This window comes from Myotis nattereri (assembly GCF_964212035.1).
Source record: "Myotis nattereri genome assembly, chromosome: 1".
Lineage (NCBI taxonomy): Eukaryota > Metazoa > Chordata > Mammalia > Chiroptera > Vespertilionidae > Myotis > Myotis nattereri.
The window spans coordinates 99,972,553-99,990,056 of record NC_138075.1 but is presented as its reverse complement, the minus strand read 5'-3'; the positions used below and the strand labels follow the sequence as shown (position 1 = coordinate 99,990,056).

The 17,504-nt window shown below is 40.2% G+C and overlaps 1 protein-coding gene across 4 annotated transcripts in view; it reads right to left on the bottom strand.

Moving 5' to 3' along the window:
- Window positions 1-17,504, bottom strand: part of ZEB1 (zinc finger E-box binding homeobox 1) — a 304,864-nt gene that overhangs the window by 16,056 nt on the left and 271,304 nt on the right. For all 4 annotated transcript variants that reach the window (XM_081100685.1, XM_081100684.1, XM_081100687.1 and 1 more), the window contains 2 exons: window positions 9,042-9,244; window positions 2,836-2,941 (listed from right to left, as the gene is read on the bottom strand). In XM_081100685.1, coding sequence (XP_080956811.1) covers window positions 2,836-2,941; window positions 9,042-9,244 — 309 coding nt within the window. The remainder of the gene's footprint in view (window positions 1-2,835; window positions 2,942-9,041; window positions 9,245-17,504) is intronic.

The window sequence follows — 17,504 nt, the reverse complement described above, 5'->3', positions numbered from 1 at the left end:
TGGCTTCCTCTTGCATGCCCCATGCTGGGGATGGAGCCTGAAACCCAAGCATGTGCCCTTACCCAGAATCAAACCATGAGCCACACCGGCCAGGCTGCATTAATTTTTTAAACAGCAGCAGCATATTCTTAGCTTAGATAAAACTCTTGACCATTCAAACTCGTAAAATTTTTCTGTAGGTACTACATACAGTAGCTCCCTACTTACTGCTTGATTGATACTGACTGTTGAATATACCAATGCAGGATCATGTGATTAAATATCAACTTGCTTCCAGACCTGTATTATAATCTTTGGTATGAGCCATGCTTCCCAGCTGTGTATCATCTATAGATTTGACAAATTCTGTTACTCAACTGCAACAGGACCATATGACATTCACTTTTACATAAATTTTACTCTAAGCTTTATTTTCCTTCCTCTTCCCCATTTCAACATTTAAAAAAGCTCTCTCAAATTAGTTGTAACTCTATCAACTTCAAATCACCTCTGGTAGGAAGGGAGGTTTATTAAAAATATACTAGAGGCCCATTGCACAAAAATTTGTGCACTCGGGTGGTCCCTCAGCCTGGCCTGTGCCCTCTCACAGTCTGGGAAACCCTCGGGGGATGACAACTTGCTGGCTTAGGCCCACTCCTTGGGGGATTGAGCCTAAGATGGCAGTCTGACATCCCTGCAGTCCGGGAGCCCTTGGGGGATGTCCACTTGCCAGTGGGGAGCAGGCCTAAGCTGCAGTCGGATATCCTTAGCACTGCTGAGGAGGCAGGAGAGGCTCCCACCACCACCGCTGTACAGGCAGCTGTCAGCCTGGCTTGTGGCTGAGCAGAGCTCCCCCTGTGGGAGTGTACTGACCACCAGGGGGCAGCTCCTGCATTAAGAATCTGCCCCCTGGTGGTCAGTGTGTGTCATAGTGACCAGTCATTCCCAGTCCTTCTGCTGTTAGGGTCAATTTGCATATTACCCTTCCCAGGAGTGCCTGGATTAGGGGCTGATGGCTGTTTGAAGGCTGGCCATAGCACCTTCTATGTGGGGGTCCCCACTGGGGTGCCTGGCTAGCCTGGGTGAGGAGCTAACGGCTGTTTTCAGGCTGGCCACACCCCTTTCAGGGAGGGAGGGTCCTGCTGGGGTGCCTGGCCAGTCTAGGTGAGGGCCGTTTTCAGGCTGGCTAAGCCCCCCAGTGGGGACCCTCACCCCATGAGGATGTGGCCAGCCTGGATGAGGGGCTGATGGCTCTTTGCAGGCTGGCCACAACCCCCAGCCACCAAAGCTCCCAGTGGAGGCTGGCTGGAACCAGGTATCTGGGATTTATTTGTCTTCTATAATTGAAACTTTGTTGCCATGAGCGGAGGCCACAGCCGGCTCAGGGCCGGCAGGAAGCTTGGCTTCCTCCATCACCGGGGCAACCAAGCCTCCTGTTTGTTCCAGCTCTGTGGCTGTCGGCTGCCATCTTGGTTGGGTTAATTTGCATATAGTCACTCTGATTGGCTGGTGGGTGTGGCTTAGGGCGTAGCAAAGGTATGGTCAATTAGCATCTTTGTTTTTTATTAGTGTAGATTATTGATATGAAAACAGAAGGTAAGAAATAGAATCCTGTGGCAGGCTATAAAAGAAAACCTCTACTTTCCAGAAACATTAATGTGTGAAAATAGGTGTTTTTGTAAGAATCTTGGTTTGAGAATTATTAAGTGATGATATTAACATTATTTAGCCCCCAATGAACAATACAGTAAAATTTTCAGAACATTTGAAGTTCCAAAATAATATACAGGTATCACAAACTACCCCTCACAAAGTCACCCAGCTGTACTCTTTTTGTAGGGTGATGTTTGTAAAATGTAAATGTTAATATACCAATTTTCACAAAATAAGCAATGTGCAAATGATTTCCAACTTATTAGCTAACAAATTTTTTCATTAAAATTACTTAAATCTAAAATTGCATATCAAAATTAATTGGGAAACTAACATTTTACAGGCAATGTGGGGTGCTAATTTTTCTCTATAGCTTTTGTTCAAATAGACCCTCTGCAGAAATGCAAATATAGTTATATTTGTTTTTTTTAATACTTATTTATCTTTATTGTTGAAAATATTACAGATGTCCCCTTTGTTTCTTTTGTTTTTCCCACTGACCCACTCCCCCTATCCCAGGCCTTCACCACCCTATTGTCTGTGTCCATGGGTTTTATAAAGTTCCCTGGTTAATCATTCCCCACCCCTCCACTCCTGCCTTCCCATCTTTGTTTTTATGTTTCTAAAAGAGACATATTATTTTATCATATAATCATATTCATTTTGTAAGTAATGATTTAGAAAATGATGTGGAATAGGAAGTTGAAATGATGGGAGACCCATTTTTCTTTTCTGTTCTCATTAATACTGCAGGTTCCCTCTCCCCTCATGCTATCTTCCCTTGCTGACTCCACATCACCCCTCAGCATTTCCTATCTGGAGTTCCATTTCTATTTCTGTTTTGTAAATAATGTCTTCATCTTATTTTATTGTGCAAATTGTACCTCTATATCCTTTTTCATTCTTAACTGTGCAAAAGAGGCCAAATAATTAACATTCATCAGAAAGCTGAAGTGTTTTTAGGTTGTACGTGTATTCTGATAAGGAAATTTTGTGTGAGTCATATTATATTAACTTGATATACCTTAGTCAAAGATTAAACCTCCATTAAAATACCATCTATAAACTGAAAATTTCTCCAGATTCATCTGCATCCTAAAAGAAAGCAAGAAGTTTCTAATCATGTGTGTAGATCACATGTTATAATATTTATTTCCATGTATGCTATAGTATTCAAGATGTAGGAAGATAACAAATATTTACCACTGTGGATTCTTAAGTGCTCTTTTAGATGATGTTTATATTTGAAAGCTTTTCCACATTCAGTGCACTTGAATTTACGATTGCCTCCAGACTGCGTCACATGTCTCTATAAAAAAAAAATGGGTATTTTATTTATAAAGCAAAACCAGCTTTAGACATAAAGAACATCCAATTTGCTAAAATGTTCTAGTGATTATTTTGTTTCTTAAAGGCCTCAAATTATAGCAGTTACAAAAACCTAACACTTGAAATATTACCAAAAAGGAGGGTGATATTGAGAACAGAATTTTGACATAAAGAAAAATCTACACTTTCTAATTTAAAGTATCAGAATCATACTTTATAAGCAATAATAGTATTTGGCAAAAATAATATATACATTATGAGGAACTGCAGAGATTATCTCATTTGCCCTCTAATTTACAGATAAAGAAATTGAAGTCAAGAACATTCAGTAACCTGTCTAAAGCAGTTACTCAATAGAAAAACAAGATCTCCTGAATAGGAGATAAGGCCAGGCTTTTTAAAAAGGATTTTATCCTCTTATATGTTTGATATTTCTAAATTGTACATCCAGGACCCCTCGGGGGATGTCTGACTGCCAGTTTGATCGGGCCTAAACTGGCAGTCAGACATTCCTCTCACAATCCTGGACCACTGGCTCTTAATTGCTCACCTGCCTGCCTGCCTGGTCACCCCTAACTGCTGCTCTCCCCCCCCCCCCACCGGCCTGTCTCTCACTGCCTCTGTGTGCTGGCCTGATTGCCCCTAACTGACCGCCCCCCCCCTCGCTGTCCTGGTCGTCCCTAACTGCCTCCCGCTGCCAGCCAGGTTGCCCCCAACTATCCCCTCCCTGATGGCCTGGTCGCTCCTAACTGCCCCCCGTGCTTGCCTGGTCACCCCTTACTGCCCCCCTGCCAGCCTGGTCACCCCCAACTGCCCCCCTGCTGGCCTGGTCACCCCCAACTGCAACCCCCGCCAGTGGTTGCCCCTAAGTGTCCCCCCCCCCCGCCGGCCTGGTCACTCCATGCAGCCTGCTGTTCAGTCATTTGGTCATCCCTCACTAACCCTCCTGCTGGCCTGGTCATAGGTAGCCATCTTGTAAGGGTGTGGAGGTTAATTTGCATATCACCTCTTTATTATATAGGATAGCTTTCTTTCTCATTCATCAAATCTCCATTTATGTATTAAAAATATATCCTACACCTATAATCTTAGAAAAACACTGCTTGAATTGATTTGAGTTTGAAAAATCCCTAACTTTGTGAATATGGGGGCCTGGGATACAAAAGTGTTAAGAACCTATGGGAACAAATTTCTGAGACACAGCTACTTCCTTCACAGTCACTGCCTGGAGGAGTTGTATAGATTTCTTGTTTCAATATTGCAATCTCTTCTTAAACAAGCTCTCATATCTTGTTTTGGGTTATAAAGCTCTACATAAAAAACAACTGTTCTCCCCGCCCCCGAGAAAACAAACAACCCCAAATTGCTTGAATTGAATCAAATCCTGCTCAGAAACCTCCAAAGGATTCCCATCAACCCCTGAATACAGATTCTGAGTCTACAGATTCCAAGTTCATAGCTCCTGAGTTTGAAGGCTTATTCTTTACCAGTTCTCTAAAAGTTCCTGCCTAAGTCATTTATTGAGTCTGTTTTCTGCACATTCATTGTTCTTCTCTCTCTCCTGGCTTTGATTTATACTATTCCCTATTTCTTGGCTATGTTTCCCTTTAGTTATGACTTTTAAAATTCTACCTATCTTTCAAAGGCTAACTCAAGTACTACTTGCCTCATGCTCACTGAAACTGGAATATCCTTTATTTTGTCTTTCATGTAGGAAGGAAAGAAAATATGTACTTACTATGTATCAGGCCCTACTTCATTCAAACCCGTGGCTTAAAATACTGAACATATGATGACAACTCCCACATTCATATCTTTAGACCTTTCCCTTCAACTCCAGACTCTTATCGTCAATTGCTTCCTCGATATTCCTTGATATTGGAAAGTGATAGGCATCTGTTAACATGACTAACATTAAACTCTTAACTTCTCTCCTGAAAAACAGTTCCTCCTCTAGTGTTTCCTATTTTTGTGAATAACACTTTCATTTATTTATTGCTTAGGCCCTGAACTTTGAAGTAATCCTTGAACCCTCTCTTTTTCTTATGTCCTTATCCATTCAATCGGCAAGCCAAATTAATACATTCTGTATCCAATATCATTAGGTGATAGTCTGTCACCACCACCAAGTTTAAACCATCAACTACCCCTGGCCTGGACTTTAGCAATAGCATCTCCCCTCTTCCATTTTTGTCTCTCTTGACCTATTCTTTACCCAACAGTCAGTGTCCCCTTAAAAAAAAAATGTTAATGCCTGGCTGGTGTGGCTAAGTGGTTGAGCATCAATCCATGAATCAGGTCACAGTTCGATTCCCCATCATGACAGCTGCCTGGTTGCAGGCTTGATCCCCAGTAAGGGATGTGCAGGAGGTAGCTGATCAACAATTCTCTCTCACCATTGATGCTTCTCTCTCTCTCTCTCTCTCTCTCTCTCTCCCTTTAAAAAAACAAATAAATAAAGTTAAAATTCAATATCCTTCAAAGGCTTCCCTATCACACTTTGGAATAAAATCAAAAGTCTTTATTGTGGCCTATTCAAAGAGCTACATCATCTGCCTGCCGGGCCTCACCTTCTTTTTTCCCTTTGTTCACACTGGCTTCCTGACTGTTCTTTGGTGGCATCAGACAGGTTTCTGCCTCAAGGCCTTTTCATGCTTCAGTCTGTTCCCTTTGAGTGAAATGTCCTTCCCCCAATCATTCCATGATTGGCTTCTTCATTTCATTCAGGTTTTAGTTCAAATGGCACATTCTCATAAAGGTCTCCTTACCCTCTAAATATAGTGATTTTCATCACTTTCTATCCTCTTACTCTATTTTTCTTCATACTACCTGTTTTTTATATTTTATATCTGTTTCATATCACATTAGTACGGGGTAGTGCAAAAGTAGGTATCCAGTTGTTCATATGGAAAACACAGTAATAAATAATAATCCTACCTAATAAAGAGGGAATATGCTAATTGACCCTCATGCCATCGCAAAGATGGTGGCGCCCACAGCCAATAAGGAGGGAATATGCTAACTGACTGCCCGCCCTCAAAGATGGTGGTGCCCACAGCCACAAGATGGCTGGCAGGGGAGGGCAGTTGTGGGCAACCAGACCAGCAGGGGAGGGAAGTTAGGGTTGACTGGGCCTGCAGGGGAGGGATGGCAGTTAGGGGTGACCAGGCCTGCAGGGAAGAGCAGTGGGAGCCACCGGGCTGGCAGGGGAGGGCAGTTGGGGGCGACCAGGCCAGCAGGGGAGGGCAGTTGGGTCAATCGGGCTGGCAGGGGAGCAGTTAGGAATCCATCAGGCTGGCAGGGGAATGGTTAGGGGTGATCAGGCTGGCAGGCAGAAGCAGTTAGGGGCAATCAGGCAGGCAGGCAGGTGAGCGGCTGAGAGCTAGTAGTCCTGGATTATGAGAGGGATGTCCGACCGCCCATTTAGGCCAGATCCCTATCGGCAGTTGGACATCCCCTAGGGGTCCCAGATTAGAAAAAGTGGAGGCTGGGCTGAGGGACACCCCCCTCCCACCCCCCGCAGTGCATGAATTTCGTGCACCAGGCCTCTCATCTATAATAAAAGCATAATATGCTAATTAGACTGGACATCCTTTCTTCCAGACAAAGCTGCAGTGGGTAGGGGCCACGACAAAGGCAGCAGAGGCCCCCTGGCTGTGGTGGCAGTGGGCGGAGGCTCTGCCGCAGAGGCAGGGGCCAAAGTCCTTGGACGAATTTCATGCATCAGGCCTCTAGTACAAGAATAAACTCTGTGCTTTGCACACTCATAACTGCAAACCTACTTTTGTACTACCCTGTATATGTTCCCTACTGTCAGTGATTTTGCTCATTCTTTTCACTATTGTGCCTTTAACACCTAGAAAGGGCCTGACACATAATAGAATATTTGTTGAATGAATAAATGAATTCAAATATTTGTTGAATGAATAAATGAATAAGACATGGAAATGCTTACCTTTAAGATGTGGCATGATTTTCAAAGGCCAGCATGCTAGACATTCTACCTCTAGCTTTCTGCCTCATAACTAAATTGTTTCCAAAACCTCCCAATTATATTTCTGTACCTTATTGGTCCCAAAATTTATTACAATTCCTTTCTGACCTTAATTGACCACACACTTTATATATAAACCTACTACCTCTGCCGCCATTAGAAAAATCATCAAAAAGGGGGTTTCATGCTCATCAGAGATCTTACGATTTGCTTTTATAATGGCATCTCCTGCTTTCACTATCAGCTCTGCCTGTCCTTTGACAAAGGCCCTTGGTATAGAGCAGTGATAGTGAACCTTTTGAGCTTGGTGTGTCAGCATTTTGCAAAACCCTAACTTAACTCTGGTGCCGTATCACATACAGAAATTTTTTGATATTTGCATCCATAGTAAAACAAAGATTTATATTTTTGATATTTATTTTATATATTTAAATCCCATTTAACAAAGAAAAATCAACCAAAAAAATGAGTTCGCGTGTCACTTCTGACATGCGTGTCATAGGTTTGCCATCACTGGTATAGAGAGTATATGGGGGCAGCAGTTACAGGATAAATCTGCTCCCCAAATTTCCTTGAATATGCTCTTTTCCCAAGGCCCATCTATACTGTGGTTACCTGAGGAGTCTCAGATAAAAAGAGCACTTGTCTATATTGTTCCTAATCCTATATAATAAAAGGCTAATATGCAAATTGTCCCCTTGACCAGGAGCTTGACCAGGAGTTTGACCAAGGGGCAGGGCTGGCTGGACAACCTTCCACATCCCTCCTCCCGGCCAGGCCAGCCCAGCCTGATCCCCCTGATCAGGGCGGGCAGGCCAGACCCTCCCCCCGCCACCCCCCCCATGCATGAATTCATGCACCAGGCCTCTAGTAAGACTATTACCATCATATGGTAAATAGATGGTGTTTGTGTTCAGTAGTTCCTTCTCTGTACCAGTTTTCTCCTTTTGGTACTCTCTCCCATTTCAAGTGCTTCTTCACAAACTTAATCATTAATCTATCTAAGGCAATCTTGGTCCTATAGTACCTGATTTGCCAGTCCCCAACCCCCAATCTTATTTTGTGAGTGTTGTTGCTCAAGTCCTGAGAAATAGGCTGACCATGTTCAATAATTCTTTTTCTATAATTTTTTTTTGTTTGGTATTTTGGTTTGGCTATCATCTTAGCAAAAGGTCTAATTTGTTGTCTATGGGACATATGATATATGTTAGGTACATTCCTAGGGCAAAGTTCATAGAGACTCATGTATATAGATATTTTCTCTAATATAAGAAAATGGACATGTGCCCCAACCACACATACAGCCTTGACATACCCCATGCAGTTGAATAGTTATTTGATTTTTGAAGTTAGATTTAATGATATTCAGTTGATTGTTTATAGTTGATAGTTATTAAGACCTTATAAAAGAAGTACAACTGGGAAGGTTCTTTTACTTTAATTCTTAAGTATAGAGCCAGCAGTTTACATGCTACTTAATACTTATAGAGTAATCTTGGTTTATACCTCTAGAAATTGAGGTAATGTGACAAAGAAGTAGAATAAACCATATGAAAATTGAGTCTTCAGAATAAAAATATATTGGAATCTAAACTTTAGATTCTTAGAGGAAGCAACTTCCCTTATTTACTAGAGCTTATACTGAGAATAAAGAGTCAGTGGTTCACAAAAAAAATAAAATTTTATCATTATTGTCCTTTAAAATTTGGTCAGTAGTAAGTCCTGTGATTTATGTAACCAGTATTTATTTTCCTGCACTGAACATTTTAATACAATGCATTATGAAATCTAGTTATAAACTTAAGAGAAATATTTGTTATAGTATAAGCAAAATAAATAAATTGAGATGAAAGGGATCTTATCTGAAAAAGAAATACTTAGTTAGCTTTAAAATCATGATCACATGTGATTTATAACTCAGAAGTAACCAGATAATTAAAATAATCACTTTCACTTTTATAAAGCTGCATAGAAGACATTATCTAGTACATCTTTTTAACTTTTAAGTATATTAAAACCCTTTCCTTCTATGGAGAGATGAATTCTCAAAATCTGGAGAGCTAGTGAGCTCAGTTATTTCACTTACTTGATCTCTTCCTGATTTATGTGATGTCATATGACGTTCAAGTTGGGTTCTGTATGCAAAGGTGTAACTGCACAAAGAGCAACTAAAGTTATCTTCGTTCTTTTCATGGCGATATTTAATGTGTTCTTTTAGAGAGGTAAAGCGTTTATAGCCTCTATCACAATACGGGCAGGTGAGTAATTGGGAAAATGCATCTGGTGTTCCTGTAAAAGCAAGATCATAAATTTTAAAAATTGAAAAAAAAATCAGCATATTATATAACTGTCTAACCATTATGCTATATACCTGAAACTCATATAAAATAATATTGGATGCCAACTGTAATTGAAAAATAAATTGTAGAAAAAAAAAAGTTACCAAAGCTACCAGTGAGTCCTCCTTAAGCTCTATGCAAGATATTAGGCTTCCCAGTTTATATGTGATCCTCAGAACAATATAATGATACTCACTTTATTTTATAAGTGCAAACATGAATAAGGCTCAGAAAGATTAAATAACTTAAAAGTCACACAGCCAGTAAATGACTAAGTCAGGATTCAAATGTTTGCTGTCTGACTTTAAAATCCCATTTTTTTTTTCACTAAACTCTAATTCTTTTCCTCTTTTATATGGTCAGACAAAAACAAGAAACAAAAGTAAAATTAGAATGTACGTTACAGTTGTAAATGTACACATATTAATGGACTTGTATACCATAACAGAATCTTTTTATAGGTAACAATGTCATTACTATTTATTTAATGTTCATCCTTTCAAATTTCAAAATGCGTTACTATCTTCAGAGAGTAAGTAGTACATAGCTAGACTATTTTTCTAAGACTCATTGTAGTTAGGAGGCCATATGACCATGTTTAGACTAAAAAAAATGCATGTATTTTGGAGAGGGCGGTGTTAGTAGGAGCCAGATCTAGGCTTGGCCCATAAATATTTCTTGTGCATGATTATTCATCTTCTTCCCCCCTACTGAAATACAATGAAAAATTATCTGTATAATTTTATATGAGTGAATAAACATAGGATAGCTTTCAGAAAAAAGTATTATGCATAAATTGGGCTTCACTAAATGAACAATACGTAATTTTGGAACCGTGTAACCTGACAATCCTAAAATGTAGTATTACTTTGTCAATTAATATTATTTTATCTTTATTGTTGAGAATATTACAGATATCCTTTGCCCCTTGTTCCCCCTTCATCCAGTTCCCATCCCATCCTAGGCCTTTGCCACCCTATTGTATGTGTCCATAGGTAATGCATATATGCATATGAGATCTTTTCTTCCTGCTCCCTCCACCCCGCCTTCAAACTGAGAATTGTCAGTCTGTTGCATTTCTATGCCTCTGATTCTATTTCATTCACCAGTTTATTCTGTTGATTAGGTTTCTTATTAGTTTATTTTGATTTTTAGATTGAATTGTTGATAGATATGTATTTGTTGCCATTTTTAGTTCATATTTTTTATCTTTATATTTTTCTTCTTCTTCCTCTTCCTTTTCATTTTCCTCCTCTTCTTAAAGAATACCCTTCAATATTTCATGTAATACTGGTTTGATGGTAATGAATTCATTTAGCTTTTTCTTGTTGGTGAAGCTCTTAATCTGACCTTAAATTCCAAATGATATAGAGTAATCTTGGTTGTAGGTTCTTGCTATTCATCACCTTGAATATTTCTTGCCACTTCCTTCTGGCCTGCATAGTTTCTGTTGAGAAATCAGCTGATAGTTATATGGGTGTTCCCTTGTAGGTAACTAACTGCTTTTCTCTTGCTGCTTTTAAGATTCTCTCTTTGTCGTTAGCCCTTGGCATTTTTATTATGATGTGTCTTGGTGTGGTCCCTTTGAGTTCCTCTTGTTTGGGGCTCTCTGTGCTTCCTGGACTTGTAAGTCTATTTCTTTCACCAGGTAGGGAAAATTTTGTGTCATTATTTCTTCAAATAGGTTTTCATATCTTGCTCTCTCTCTTCTCCTTCTGATACCTCCATAATGTGAATGTTGGCTATGCTTACAGTTGTCTCTGGGGCTCCTTACACTATCTTCCTATATTTGAATTCTTTTTTCATTTTGCTCTTCTGATTGGGTATTTTTTGCTTCCTCATATTTCACATTGATTTGATTCTTGGAATCCTCTAGTCTTCTGTTGAATCCCTGTGTATTATTCTTTATTTCAGTCAGTGTATGCTTAATTTCTGACTGCTTTTTTTCCCCATGTGTTTGGTATTCTCACTAAGATCCTTGAAAGTCGTACTAAGTCACTTGAAGGTCTCATGAAGATTCTTGAGTAACCTTGTAACTGTGGTTTTGAACTCTGTATCCAGTAGTTTCCATTTTTCTCATTTATGACATGTTTCTTTGTCTCCACATTTTGGCTGCTTTCCTGTGTTTGTTTTTGTGTATTGGGTAGAGCTGCTATGTCTCCTGGAGTTGGTAAAGTGGTCTTATGTAGTAAGGTGTCCTATAGGGCCCAGTAGCTTAGCCTCTTCAGTCAACTGAGCAGGGTACTCTAGGTGTGCCCCTTGGTGGGCTGTGAACACAGTCTTGTTGTAGTTAAGACTTGATTGCTATTGGTGTCACTGTGAGGAACTGACATCCAGGCCAATTAGCTGTGAGGACCAGCTGTGACTACAGTGGGAGAGCTGCTATGCAGAAGACACCCTATGGAGCAGGACTTCCTTCAGTGTGGCTTTGGTACTTACTGAGTCTGTCGCTTGAGTATGTTGCTTATGGATGTGTAGAGTTGTAATCTGGTATGGTCTGATGCTGTCCACCGGATGCACTGGCTCTTGGGTATCCTTGGAGGTGCAAAGTCAGCCACTGCCAGGGGCCACCCAGCGGGAGCTACAGAGAGAGCTGCAGATTCCTCCTATATGTATTGGGCTTAGAGGTTTCCAAGTGAGGCCCAGCTGTGAAGCAAGGCAGGCTGGTGCTAGTGCTGAGTCTTGGGCCTTTTATTGATAGATTTGGGGCTTCCTGACCCAGCTGCAACTTGTTTGAGAGATTTTAGCAAGTCTGAAGCCTGAGCAAGGACAAGCCATTCATATGCAAAAGCCACTGTACACAGGTTGGGTGGGGCTGCAAATTGGATGGGGCAGACTCTCAGGGAATCATCAGGGCAGAGCAAACAGAAATGGCTTCCAGTTAGCCCTGGACCCAGGAGTTCCTAGCACAGGAACAATGACCCCTTTGAGCACCTTCATCTGGGAGAAAGCCACCCTGAGTTCCTGCCCTGATGCCAGACAATCCAGTTTCTCCTTGTATTTGTCTGGGTCCCCCAGAGCCTCTCCCTGACACTGGAACTCAGAGGAAGCAGGACCTGGTAAGTTCAGTTCATGCTCTGGCCCTTTAAGAGGAACACCTGGGCCTCCAGCAGCCTCTATGTCACTAAACCCCTATCCCCACTGGTTTTTACATGCCATAGTTATGGGGACTTCTTTTCCAAGCTCTGGGAGCATGAGCTGGGAGTCTTATGTGGGGCTGGGACCCCTTGCTCCTCATTGGGGGGTCTCCACAGAAACAATATCCCTCCCAATTAAAGAAGTGGCACTCGTGTGTGCTGGTCCAGCGTTTTTCCATGCCTCCACCCCTCCTAGCAGTCTCAATGTGCTTTCTTCTTTCTCTAGTTTTAGGACTTCCATTTAGCCAGCTTTCAGGCGGTTCTGGATGATAGTTGTTCTTTATTTTAGCTGTAATTTTTATGTGGTTGTGGGAGGTGGTGAGTACAGGCATTTATATACACTACTATCTTGGTTCTCCCCAGTTTTTCTTTCTTTTCTTTTCTTTCTTTCTTTTTTTTTTTTTAACCAAGTCTGTTTTATTATGAACTTCCCTCTCAGGACTTCTTTCATTGTGTCCCACAGATTTTGGATTGTTGTGTGTTTATTTTTATGTTTCCAGAATGTTTTTATTTCATCTTTGATCTCTTTGGTAACCCATTAATTGTTTAATGGCACGCTATTTAGCCTCCATGTATTTGGTTGTTTTTTAGCATTTTTATTGTAGCTGATTTCTAATTTCATGTCATTGTGGTTTGAGACGATGCTTGATATGATTTCAATCTTCTTGAATTTATAGGGACTTAGCTTATGTCCTAACATGTAGTCTATCTTTGAAAACGTCCCATGTGCACTTGAGAAGAATGTATATTCTGTAGCTTTGGGGTAGAATTTTCTGAAGATGTCAGTTCCATCTGTTCTAGAATGTCATTTAGGATTGCTGTTTTCTTATTGATTTTTGTAGTGTCTTTATCTGATTTGGGAATTAGGATAATGCTGGTCTTGTCAAAAGATCTTGGAAGTCTTTACTCATTCTGATATTTTTAGAATAGTTTGAGGAGAATAGGTGTTATTTCTTTGAATATTTAGTAAAACTCACCTGTGAAGCCATCTGGTCCAGGACTTTTGTTTGCTGGGAGTTTTTTTAAATTTCAATTTCATTAGTTGTTATTGGTCTATTCAGGTTTTCTGATTCTTGCCGCCATCTTGGTTCCTCAATGAATATTATTCAACTAAGTTTTCCATATTTGATTTATTTCTTCAAAGAAATAAGTTCCTAAGTGACACCTTATTGTAAATGTCATCTCTACCTTCATTTTGATTTTCTTCTAGGAAAATAGACCACCAAAGAAAATTTCATAACAATATAAAAAAGTTTCATAAATATATGTTACCTTTACTGAAATTCAAACTTATATAAATTAAATATCTTGCTCAAATAACAGCCTACATATAATAGACTGAGCACCTAACTCGACAAAGCTAGGTAAATATGCTAATATATGTATCAAAATATGAATATGAATATTTTATTTAATAAATTAAAAATCAAACAACTAAAACTCCCAAAGTTTAGGATGGCATCTTTCATTAGTAAGGCAACTGGTACCAGAGAGTTTTCTGTTGGTGATGACTTTAACATGACCCATTTCTTTGGAGACTAGATTAGCCACATGATGAAATTCTTTGGAATCATATTATGTTTTGTCTAGTATGAATTTCCTATTTGTACTGGCAAGTGAGAAGTCAACATTTGACACATTCTCTTTGCCAGACTGCTAGTCCATCCTATTAACAATGGCAAAAGTCAGAGTTCACTATTTTAAGTGTTCATTATTGGCACCAGAATCACAATGATTTCCATCACTCAAACTCAAGCTGCTTATACTCATAGTGTTAGAGAGCTGTCTGCTCTCATTTTTTATGTCTTTTTGGCCTTCATGATTAACCCCGCTAATTAATAAACAAAATACTAGCCAAAACCGGTTTGGCTCAGTGGATAGAGCGTCGGCTTGCGGACTGAAGGGTCCCGGGTTCGATTCCGGTCAAGGGCATGTACCTGGGTTGCGGGCACCTCCCCAGTAGGAGATGTGCAGGAGGCAGCTGATCGATGTTTCTCTCTCATCGATGTTTCTAGCTCTCTATTTCTCTCCCTTCCTCTCTGTAAAAAATCAATAAAATATATTTAAAAAAAAATAAAAAAATAAACAAAATACTAATATTTTGTAAAATGACAGGCTGCTTATATAGGGTGTCCCCCCCAAAATATATACAGGCACTTTGAATAATTAAAAAGGCAGTTGTTTTTTAAAATACATGTCATTTTCAAAATTGAGCTATCAGCTGTCAAAGTGTGTATACTTGGGACACCCTGTATTTTAACAGCAAGTAATTACCTTCATAAATCAGAATCTATTGAATTTTTTCACATATATAAAATTTGAATTTAATCTTTATGTCACTAGCATGTATAAAACAATAAAAAAGTAAATCTAAATATTTGACATTATAAGCAAGTTATAGAATGCAGGTTTAAAAGTTAAGTGAAAGTTTTGTTTCTATTTTTGAAAATATTGTATTGTTTTTTTAAAAAATACTTTTTTAGGAATAAAGGCTTGTCATATAAGGAAAATACCTTTTAGAATTCCTATAATAAACTGAAGGTAGCAAATGAATACTACTAAAAAGGCAACCTTCTTGGTCATTTTAAAAACTTTCTATAATTTATTTATGCATCTGTGACCATTGATATACTTATCTAAAAAATTAAATGTTTTTGTATCTTCCTCTTTCTTTGGTAGTTAGCATAACATTTCAGACTGATAGTGTTATTTGATATAAAATCTTTGAAAAATCTTGATTTGCTCCCCACTAACTCAGAATTTTTGAAAATCAACCTACTGGAATAAAGTTTGCCTGTTCACAACTTAGGAAGTGAACACGGAGGGCATGTTTAACCTGCTAAACTCAAAGGGCTTGTTTAACGTGCGAAAACTTTAAAAATTGAAGAGTTTCTGAAGATAATAACTTTTTGTATTTAAACAGATGCTACTGGTGTGACAGACTATCTATTGTGAAATACTCTATTAGCAGTCTATATATTATACTATACTAGCAGCCCGGTGCACAAATTCATGCACTGGTGGGTCCCTCAGCCTGGCCTGTGCCCTCTCGCAATCCAGGACCCTTCGGGGGACGTAAGACTGTTGGTTTTGGCATGACCCCTGCAGGACAGACCAAGGAACCCCACTGGTGCACAAATCCATGCACTAGGCCTCTAGTATGCATATAAGATCTTTGGTTAATATCTTCCCACCCTTCACCCACCCCCTTCCCTCTGAGATTCATCAGTCTGTTCCATGTTTCCATGCCTGTGTGTTGAGCGTCTGCCTCCTGGTGGTTAGTGTGCATCAAAGCTACCAGTCGAACGGTCAATTAGGTTTTTATATATATAGATACCTAAAAGTAAGGAATACCTGAATTAAAAATATGTTTTATAATTTAAATGTTGTACTAAACCAGAATGGTTAGGGCCTCAATTTTTATGGGATTTTACTGTGTTGATTTATAACACTGAACTTTACAAGGTTTAACCTTATTTGATCTATGCCAGCAGTCCTCAATATGTGGGTATTGACCCCTTTGGGGGTCGAATGACCCTTTCACAGGGGTTGCCTAAGACCATCGGAAAACACATATATAATTACATATTGTTTTTGTGATTAATCACTATGCTTTAATTATGTTCAATTTGTAACAATGAAAATACATCCTGCATATCAGGTATTTACATTACGATTCATAACAGCAGTGAAATTACAGTTATGAAGTAGCAGCAAAAATAATTTTATGGTTGGGGGTCACCACAACATGAGGAACTGTATTAAAGGGTCGTGACATTAGGAAGGTTGAGAACCATTGATCTATGCAATGGAACATTTCTTTTGTTTTAATTGTTTTCTTTCACCGAAGCTTTTTGAATACTATTTTGTTACATATATATCTTACATATATACATATGGGTTTAAAGATTTTATATTTCCTTTTTATGTTTAAAAACATAACGTTCTGCTTCTATAGGTGAAATGTTAATACATTTTATTTAGGCGAATAAACAACCAAGAAATCAAAATGGAAACAGTGGGGCTATATATCCTATCTAAAAATAGACAAAGATGCAAATTGACCATACCTTCACTACACCCACCATTGGCTAATTAGAGCAATATGCAAATTAACTGCCAACAAATATGGCGGCTAATTTGCATATACCAGCTGGGAGCGAAGATTGAAGACATTGTAGAAGGAAGCCAAGCAACGGAGCCGAGGTAGTGGAGACGTGGAGACGGGCAGGAGAGAAGCAGCAGAGATGGGTGGGAGAGAAGCGGTAGAGACGGGTGGGGTAGGAATGGCAGAGAAGGGCGGGATAGGAACAGCAGAGACAGGAGTGAAGTCCTATTCTTGCAGGAATCTCCCTGCAAATGGGCCTCTAGTATATATATAAATCCTAAGTGACTGTCCGACCAGTAGCTATGATGTGCAATGACCACCAGGGGGAGATGCTCAATGCAGGAGCTACCGAGCTGCAGTGACTTGGAAGCTGTGTTTCTTGGGTGACACATGCAGAACCAGAGAGAAGGGAGCCCGATTCCAGGGTGCATCACCCGAGAATTGCCCTCTAACAATTCGGGACCCCTCAGGGGATGTCAAAGAGCAGGTTTTGACCCGATCCCTGCAGGCCAGGCCAAGGGACCCCACCAGTGCATGAATCCATGCACTGGATCTATTGTCTTAAATAATGAAAAGGTAATATGCAAATTGACCCTAATGGAGAAATGACCAGTCACTATGACACACACTGATCACCAGGGGGAAGATGCTCAATGCAGGAGCTGCCCCCTGGTAGTCAGTGCGTTCCCATAGGGGGAGCCCCGATCAGCCACAAGCCAGGCTGATGGCTGTGAGTGCAGCAGCAGCAGTGGGAGCCTCTCCTGCCTCCTCGGCAGCACTAAGGCTGTCTGACTGCAGCTTAGGCCCCGCTCCCCATAGGTGGACATCCCCCGAGGGTTCCCAGGCTGCCAGAGGGATGTCTTCCTGCCAGCTTAGGCCCGGTCCCCCGGGGAGCTGAGGGACCCCCGAGTGCATGAATTTTCATGCACTGGGCCTCTAGTGCTATCTAATAAAATACAAAAAGG